This window comes from Poecilia reticulata, linkage group LG9 (genome assembly GCF_000633615.1).
Source record: "Poecilia reticulata strain Guanapo linkage group LG9, Guppy_female_1.0+MT, whole genome shotgun sequence".
NCBI lineage: Eukaryota > Metazoa > Chordata > Actinopteri > Cyprinodontiformes > Poeciliidae > Poecilia > Poecilia reticulata.
The window spans coordinates 3,169,571-3,179,269 of NC_024339.1; the positions used below are offsets into that span (position 1 = coordinate 3,169,571).

General features: G+C 41.8%; 1 protein-coding gene across 2 annotated transcripts in view; it reads left to right on the forward strand.

The window, feature by feature from the left end:
* The first annotated feature begins 1,484 nt into the window (after positions 1-1,484).
* Positions 1,485-9,699, forward strand: part of adora2aa (adenosine A2a receptor a) — a 16,752-nt gene continuing 8,537 nt past the window's right edge. The window contains exons 1-2 of one of the 2 annotated variants that reach the window (XM_008417237.2): positions 1,485-1,836; positions 8,808-9,474. In XM_008417237.2, the coding sequence (XP_008415459.1) occupies positions 9,143-9,474 (332 nt within the window). In that variant the 5' untranslated portion in view covers positions 1,485-1,836; positions 8,808-9,142. The remainder of the gene's footprint in view (positions 1,837-8,807; positions 9,475-9,699) is intronic. The other variant, XM_008417238.2, reaches the window with a different exon arrangement.

Consider the following 9,699-nt stretch of genomic DNA (forward strand, 5'->3'; position numbering starts at 1 on the left):
ATATATAACTTTTGGGCAAAATTTAAAAAAGACCTGGCTCATTATTTTAGGAGGGCAACAATATTTGAAAACTCTAAACTTATAATGGGACCAAAATGGAGCCATGTGACTTGGGACATTTTAAACCTGGTGATGCCTATTTCATTTAAATCAGGTTTGATTTTTTTTTTTTTTTTTTTTTTTGGATAGGGCACCAAAACTGGCTCCAGCCCAGGGGCTGTTATCCTTCTAAAATAGTTCCTGGTCAACAGTAAGTAAAGAAATATGGTGGTTACAGAATATTGACATAAAACGATCTAAATGCCATCCATCCATCTTCTTCTGCTTATCCGGGGTCGTGGGGGCAGCAGCCTAAGAACAGAGGTCCAAACTTCCCTCTCCCCAGCCACTTGTTCCAGCTCCTCCAGGGGAATCCCAAGGCATTCCCAGCCCAGCTGAGAAACATAGTCCCTCCAGCTCCTGGGTCTTCCCCGGGGCCTCCTCCTGGTGTGACATGCCTGGAACACCTCACCAGGGAGGCGTCCAGGAGGGACCTAGCCAGATGCCTGATCCACCTCAGCTGGCTCCTCTCTCCTGCAGCCTCTGCTCCGATTCACCTATCGATCTATGGCTCCATTTTTCCTCATTTTCTCAACTCCAGAGTGGAAGAGTGTCTAGTCCCTCTCAAGGAGACCGGCTCCAGAGCCAGAACCATGCGTTGAGATGAGACCGAATGTTTCTAGCCGGAACCTCACAACCTCACATACCAGCTCAGGCTCCTTCCCCACCAGACAGGAGGCATTTCCATGTCCTGAGAGCCGGGTAGTGGATCATCCAACCCTCAGTCACCACACCTTGCACCCGACTCCATTGGCCCCTCAAACAAGTGGTGAGCCCGTTGGGAGGGGAACCCACGTCTCCTCTTTGGGCTGTGCCCGGCCGGACTCGGTGGGTTAACGCCTGGCCATCAGGCGCTCTCCAGCATGCCCCACCTCCTGTGACCCACATTCAGGTGAGGGAACAGTGTCCAATGACTGTGCTCTTCATAAGGAGTCTGACCTCCAGTTGAAGTTACAATCACATGTGAATAAGCTTGTTCATGCGATGATGTTCATGAGTTTTGCTTTTATCATCTCAAAGCTACGTTTATACATGGATTTTTTTTTCAGACAGACGTTTTTCCTTCCACTAAACTTACCACAACTGTGGTTTACTCTCTTGGTGAAGGGTGAGTGACTCTGCACAGTCAGTAACATTTATTAATTTAAATCATGTTCTCTTAGTCTCATGTAATTGAAAAAAAAAAGTGAAACTAAATTTGTAATGAATAAATATAAAGATGTGAGTTTCACTTTTTGCGCTGGATTCCTAAAATAAATGAACTTTTTACTGAGATGCACCTGAATGTAGAGAGAAGCAGCGCCACTGCGCGTGTCAGCTGGGTCAGTAGTAGTGGGAGGTGTGTGTGTTGTGTGTGTGTGTGTGTGTGGGGGGGGGTTACCATCATCTTTACAATGCTTTCTACGTGATCCGCCCCCGGAGAGGAAACGGCCACAATTCTGCAAAAAATGTTTTAGTGAGGGAGGGGAGGGTGAGAGACAAAGCAGAGGAAAGGCGCTATTCTCATCTTTAAGTCGCTACATTCACTGAGGCACGAGAGCAACTTCTACACAGGAAGGCGGAAACACGGACCGTTCCTTCTCCTTCTTCTTCTTCTTGGTATTTAATTTATTTCCTGGACTCATCTGCTGCATGTCACTCTGAGCCGCAACTCTCCTCTCACAGTTTTTATTTTTATTTTTTAATTTTCTTTTGAAGCGAGTCTCCCATTTGCTCTCTGAACGCGGTGAAGCTCCGGTAAGTCAAATTAAAATATGTTTCCGTCATTTAGCTCTATAGATATTATCTCTACGCTGAATGATCTGGTTATGAATGTGGATGTAGAAGCAGCTCAGCGTGATGATGTGTCCTCTCTGAAAGTTTGCGGGAGATGCGTGTAGTGCGTGTTTTTTTGGGGGGGTTTTCTCTCCCCCGCCTCACCTGTGAGGTGAAAAACACGCAGGAATTTGAGGCGCTTCAGTCCGTAAAGCCCGCAGTGATGATGAGCATCTGTTCAGGGGCCACAGCTGCTCTGCGCTCCGGGCTCTGCATGTGTGCGCATGCGACTGGAACCGGAGTGGCTCCAATCTAGAAATATTTGGACACACCAGCGACTGAACTTTTTACTTTATCAATTTATATAACATGACGTGCTGTTGGCCAGTTTCCTTTAATAAAGCATAAAATGGATAAAAACAGAACGTGGTTTTAGTCAGTATTTTTATTTTTTTACGGTTAATATAATTGTTGTTTTTTAAATATTATTTTATCTAACATTTCTAGTTCCAGTTTTATCCGCTTTTATAATTCATTTATTACTCTCCCTTGTGCCATTCATTGGTTCCATTTATTGCACTAGGCTTTGTCATTGCTGAGACTCATTAGGTGTTTTATGAAGATATTTGTCTTGTTTATTGCTATGTTTATCCTGTGACCGGATCCAGGGCCGGATTTAGGAGATAATGGGTGCCTGGGCTAATGCCAGTATTGGTGCCCTGCCTACACACGTTTCTGTTGCTTATACATCCAGATCCCCAAGACGAAGCGATCCCAGACATTGGGGGTTATGTGAAACATTTTTAAATTTTTTAAAAAGTCCACAAAATGCAGTTTTTTTGGCTGTTACATTACGGCGGCCAGATCGCCTCTCTGCAAAGTAAAACGTAGGTTGATGGACCTTCGATTCAGGAGAACACCTGAAGGTTGATAAACAGCTCTCTGTTTTTCTGTCTTCATGATGGCATCTAGCCGACACACAGACACCATGCCCACGTTTAAAACAGGAGAAAGATAAACAGAGATACATTTTATTATTTAGTTTTTTTATTTTACAAAGATATCTTCAAATGAAAAATGTAAGGCAGAAATTTTATTTATTTATTGATGACCTTTTTGACTTTTTTTTTCTTTCATTGGAAGTGGGACCACAAACCCAGCGACCCGTGTTCACTTTTGTTCTATCTGGACCAGTGAAATAAACAATAATTAACCCCCTCTAAAAAAAAAAAAAAAATGTGGAAAGTGCATCCTTGAATCACCATGGCAACCACTCAGCTGTGCAGAATGCCTGGGTGGACTGAGTGGTACCTTTGAGGATGAAGCTTCTTCAGACTAGCCAGCAGCAATTAGCAAACGCCTGGTGGAGCTGAGCTCATCATAGGAGCTMCTGCTCAGTGAAACTCTGGTAAAAGCGTTGCTAAAGGGTTAATCATTTCAAGATGTTAAATTACGAAGTCAAATTTCTTTAAAGTCATATTTGATATATGTAGCATTCTTATAACAACTGAAGGTAACATAGTTACTTGATTATGCTATAAAGTGACACTATATGGCTGGAAAACACATAAAAATGACCCTTTAATGTGAACACATGTCCATTTTCATCAAGTTTTTTTCTATTGCACATTTCAGCAACAAGACAACTGAGCACGCTTTACATCATTTTACTTTACGTTTAGAGTTATTCCACCTTGTCAGTGGTTGCTTCATCTTTATGGTTGAGAGACATCAAGCCAGTGAATCTGAGAGCTCTAAAGTCATTGCTTGCGGTCTCCTAGTGGTACCAGACTCGGACCTTTCAGGTGGGTAAGCTCTGCCTCAGTGACAGTCCCTGGAGTGTCTCCGCTGAACTCTGTAGCTCCATTTTAGGTCAGTTTAATTCGGTAGGAAACATCGCTGTCATGGGACTGTCACTGGCGTTTCAGATATTCATAACTCTCATTATTGTCCTCTGAGATTTAAAAAAAAAAGTTTTTTGTTTGCTTCACACTGCTGAGGCTGGAACGTACTTTCATTCAATCCATTGTGATGTTGCTTAATACCATAAGAGACCTAAAATCAACAAGAATCTTGTCTGCAAGTCCAAAAGAATAAAAATACAAACGGATAAACAAACTTCCAAAATAACAAGTCTGTAGAAATGATGTCTTATCCAACCCAGAGGGAAAAGTCTGACTGGGAGAGCAAAGACCTTTGAGTTCCAGTGCAGCTGTTATCTTTGAAAACCTAAAGGAGCTTTCCCTCCGAGGGAAACGGCTCTGTAAAAACAGCAACTGTCTGAAACAGGCGGCTTGCAGATATCCAGGAGTCTAATTACGCCCTCTATTAATTATCCTCCATGACTCAGATCCTGCATTCTGATAACAGCCACTTTGCTTCAAACTGAACCCATCGAGGATCCATGAAACGTAGTCGCGTTAACGCAGATGTGAGCAAAATCCTGCTCCGACGGATGGAAACCAAATGTCCCCACGCACTCGAGTCAGGAACTGAACAAACAAACACAGTTAGTAAATGTTCCCTGCTGAATGTTTTGTCATTTTTTTCTGACAGATGGGGAAGAAGTCAGCGTCCGGACGACTCCATGAATTCACTTTACTCACAAGTGCTGTGTGGTGGGGAAATAAATATCCTGATCCTCCGTTGATTATTGCTTTATAACTGTGCTTACTTACACAGCAATGAAGAGTTTCTCATTTTAATGTTAGTTTTGTTTCTCTGTGAATTTACTGACAGTAAAAAGAAAAAAAAAATGTTATGAGAGCACATTATTAAGAAGTAGGAAAACATATTTGCATGTCACATAGTAAAATAAGTAGCGGATTTTCCATCAAGACGTGTCTTATCCATGAAATCTTTGTTGACAGGCTTAGTTACTTTTTCTACTGCCGGTGACCAAGTTTCCTCACATCTCAGGAGATGCTCTGTGAGGCTCTGTGAGGCAGAAGCTTGAGGAGCTTCATCCTCAAAGGCAGCACTAGATCCACTTACGTATTTTGCACAGCTAAATGGTTACCATGGATATTAAAGGGCTGGATGAGACATTTAATTCTCTGACTTCACTATTAGCCTTTAAGTGACATATTTATTCTAGATTTTTGGGGTGATATTAGGTCTGTTAATCTTTAAAGGAAGTTATGCCCCCCCCCAAACTTTCGAGCTCAGCGTGGCATCAGACGTTTTTTTTCCCCTCCCAGACTCTGATTAGCAGAAGCTGGATGTCTGTGACCAGCTGTCAGACTCTGCTGAGCTAATGGGTTCTGTTCACACAGCCATCTGAAATGTGATTAATGGTGCATGCTCTTATCTGCCTCCACTGTAAATGCACCCAGAATTTATTTTAGGCAAGCTAGACTTTTTGTGGAAAGGTCATGTGACCACGTTGTAGTTATCAAATGCAGAATCGTGCGTCAGTCATTCTGGATCTGTTGTTTCCTCTTCTTCAGCTGTTCTGACAGACCCTCCACACCCGGAATCAGAACCGTGCTGATTCTCACACACGTTCAATCTGGGAACAATCGCAGGTCCTGGTTGTCAACACAGTGTGTCTCTCCACAACAAAATTGGTGCAGTGACTCCAGTCCAACAGCACTGAGTAGGTTCTGGTGCTAATAAGTCACGATGAGCCTAACTTGCGTTTTCGTATTTGTTTTTAAAACTTATGATAAAGGACTCTGGCTCAATCGAAGCAAATACACTCTTGTGATCAGGACGGGAAAATTATGCAAAATGACATTCAAAATGACGGTGGATCAGAATGACGTTAACCTGTTGCTAGTATCTGGTAAACAACATGTGGCCACGCACCCAAGCGATCACCTTAGCTGGAGGAAAACTTTCGACAAATAACATAAAACGTAAAACATTCGCTTGGACCCTCTCTCTCTCTTCAGCGCCACCGTGCGATTTACATCGTATGTGCAAAACTTTGTCAACATTTAACTAATGACACAATTTCACAATTGCAGTGGTTCCAATAAAGAAGAAACACAATTAAAATCTCAGGCGAATAAGTTTGTTCACGTGATGAGCCAAAAACCAAAAATGCAGCGTCATCATCCTCCAACTACTTCCCCATCTTCTTCTTTGTGGTTTGCGCCAGTGGCAACATCCAGTTGTTGATCACATGATTCGTGAGATGATTTAAAAAAACACTTTTGCAAAATAAGCCAATTTTGATGGTCAAAAACCCACCTCATTATAGCAGCAAAACTTTTTATTAAAGAGGGAATTTTTTTTAATTAACATGTTTCCATTAAGCAAGTTTAGTTTTGAAATGCCAAATTACAAAATTCTGAAGGAGTGGGTGAATGGAAACGCAGCCACTGACTGTGTTGTAATGTCATTCATCATCATGGTGCCTTATGGCAAAGCACAACTTTAAACACAGCTGTCTGCTGTTGTTAACGGCAACCTGTGTAAAGTCCAGCTCAGTCTKGCTGATAGTTGAGACATGGTACAGGATAACACCTGGGTGTAAAGACCGCTTTACCTTTTGTTCCAGTGATAGGCTCAGATGTTATAGGGTTCTGCAATGCTTATTGGACAACATGGAGGTTCTGCTTGGTCTTGGCCGCCCTCACATACCCACCGGTTCTGAACTCTGACCTGAAGAATCAGGCAACCTGAAGGATCAGGTCAGAGTTCAGCCTGATCTCTGGTTTCCAGCTGTAATCACTGCAGCTGTATGCTGACTCTAGATGTCTAGGCTCTTTAGGTCCAGAGATAATAACTTAGTTTACAAATTAATATTGAAAATATCTTCAGAGAAGGTGGCATCACACACATTTATCTGTAGAAACACATATCTCTACAATCATTTCMCTGAACAAAATGTTGATTTATCCTGGGGAATTTTTCCTCGGTGGCAACCTTTCGCAGCGTGTTGCAGCGTTTCGACCAACAGACTTAGCCTTTGTCTGTGCAGCAGGAAGCAGCTTCCCCTCTGTCACCTCCATCACTTCCCCATCTGCATAAACAAGTGTTAGCTAACCGTATGAGCCGATGTAAATCACACTGCACTGCACTCACAAAGCTGAAAATATTCGCTTCGAATCTGAAAAATCTGCAAAAAAAAAAGAAAAAAAAAAGGGAAAATTACCTGCCACTTTCTGAGCCTGCATTGCATCAACTGGGTTAGCAGAGATTTTAAGAGGAGATGATTTTATATTGCTCTATCTGTAAAATGAATGTACTGTAGCTTTAAAAGTGAGTTTGGTACTGTTCTAGTCATTTCCTCTAATAACATGATCCAATTATGTGACAAAGATATTTTGAAATTCTAAATACGTGTGAAGAAGTGCGACAATTCATTTTTAAATATTTTTCATGCTTGTTTTGAAGTATGTGAGTGAATAGTAAAATGTCAATTAGAAACTGTACTATTATCAATACTTTATGAATGTTAGAGATGCACGAAAGGAATCACTCACATAGTTCAGTACACAAAAAATAAGATTTTTTCGAATACTTAAATGCATCAAAAAATAATTCCCACCATTGTTGGTCTATAAATGCATTAATCAGCTACATACACAACATAGAGTATTCAGATACATTTTGGATTTAGCTTAATTAAAATCATATTCTGATGTTAGGAATTTGATGTAAACTTGTTTAATCTTGTTATTCTTTCACCTTCTGCTGAATTCAAACCTGATTTATTCATCAGATAACTTTTATGTGAAATGGTCCAATTAAAAAAAAACAGAATTGGTTAAAGTCAGTGTTGTCATTTTAAACTTAAAATTAATATCATAAATGGTCATTGACCAGAAAGAACTTCATATTTACTGAATATAGATGTTTTTTTAATTCAAACTGCTCTCACGTTGCTGCTCTAGAAACCACCAGCCCAGCAACATGCATGCAAACAGAGCTGTTAACGGAGACCGATGTGTTTCTGGATGTCAATGTCAAAACTACAGTTAGTTTCAAAAACCGTATTTGAGATTTTACCATATTTATGTCTGCACACACAGGACCTGCTGCCCTCTGTGGTTCCTCTGATTTTGCTAAATGTTTTTAGATCATCAAACAAAACCTTTAGAACGCAGATAAACTGAGTAAATAGAAAATTCACTTTTCAAATGATATCTTATCACATGTGGAAAAAATAACCCAACTACGCTATTAAATCTCATGTTTCATGTGTGCAGAATTGCTTTAATTCAGCCATGTTGGAGTGTTTTCTAAGATGAGTTGTTTTGAAGCAGTGTAAGCCTAGACTTTGACTAGTCCAACTGAAAACCTTAGGTTTTTTTTGTATTAGGTTTGAGTCAGAAACGTAGTTCCTGGTTTGCTTTTGCATCAAGTCCTGAAGCAGCAAAGCAGCTCAACACCGTCACAGTATGACCACCATGTTTGTCTGCATGGCGTCCTTCTGTCTTAGCTTGATACCAAATTTAAAGGGACACACACTTTTCAACAAGTCTGATGGACAGATGCATCCTTTTCTCTTTGCAGAGGTTTTGGCTTCAGCACGTTTGACCCAGTCTGAGTCTGATTGATCATTTGGATGTTTCTCTGGGTTTGTGACGTTCTGGCCGAGCTATGGATGAGCTCCTGTTAGTAGTTAAGTCGTTTTTATCAGAGCATTTCTGTGAATCTTGTGAATGGCTCTTATTGTAGTTTCTGGAGTCCCAACACTTCTGGATGATTTTCCAGACTGATAGACTTTCATCTGGTTTTGAGTCTTTCCAGAGCCTTTGGTCTACTTCATGTTGTCAGACTGGTTCTATCAAAAGTTTTCCGAAATGCTGTTAGTGGTTATATATGAATGTTTTACATTCAGCTAGCTTTGATGCTTTATGAGCAGCATACTGCTCATTTCATTTTCAGGGAACTTGATGTCTGTTTTTGCCCTTACGCTCATTATCAGTATTTAAAGTGACTTCCTGTAGAGTAACAGCACTTCCTCTTTCTGTTTTCTGTCAATCTTTTATCTCCAGCAGCATGATGTTCCCATGATGCCTCTCAGCCCTTCCAGGATTCCTGGAAAAGCAGCGCGCTGATGGGAAGGAGTTGAAACAGAGACAGAAGAGGAACTTTTTATTTTTATTGATTTTTTTATGTGGATTAGAGAGAGCCTCGTGTGAAGCTGGATTAAACATCAGTTTTTCAGCTGTCCAGATGTGAACTTGCCCTTGCTGGAGATTTTTTTCTTTTTCTTTTGGATGCTTCTGTAAGCCGTGGAGGTGAGGGGGTTCGGAATCCGGCAGGCTGCAGCTATGGACGTTGAGCGGTTCCCTCCCTCCTCATCAGCGACCTCTCGTCCCGTGTCACCATGCTCACCAGTGAGAGCATTCTCTACATCGTCCTGGAGCTGCTGATCGCCGTGTTCTCCGTCCTGGGGAACGTGCTGGTCTGCTGGGCAGTTTTCCTCAACAGCAACCTCCAGAACATCACCAACTGCTTCGTGGTGTCGCTGGCCGTAGCTGACATCGCCGTGGGAGTCCTGGCCATCCCGTTCGCCATCGTCATCAGCACGGGATTCTGCTCCTACTTCTACGGCTGCCTGTTCATAGCGTGCTTCGTCCTGGTCCTCACCCAGAACTCCATCTTCAGCCTGCTCGCCATCGCCATCGACCGCTACGTCGCCATCAAGTTACCACTCAGGTGAGCGCTGCGCACCAGAGGACAATCCTGTTGGTTAGTCACCGGTGTAGTGTGTCTGTTTAGCTTCTACACTCAAAGAACTATAGTCCTGTAAATTTACAGTCAAATACTGGCAGCTATAGACGCCAGAAGTTTACTGTGAATGCAGCTGTGCCGTAATTAATCCTGACAGTAATTTACCGTCAATGCAAAGTACGGTATAGATCAGTGTTTCTCAACCTTTTT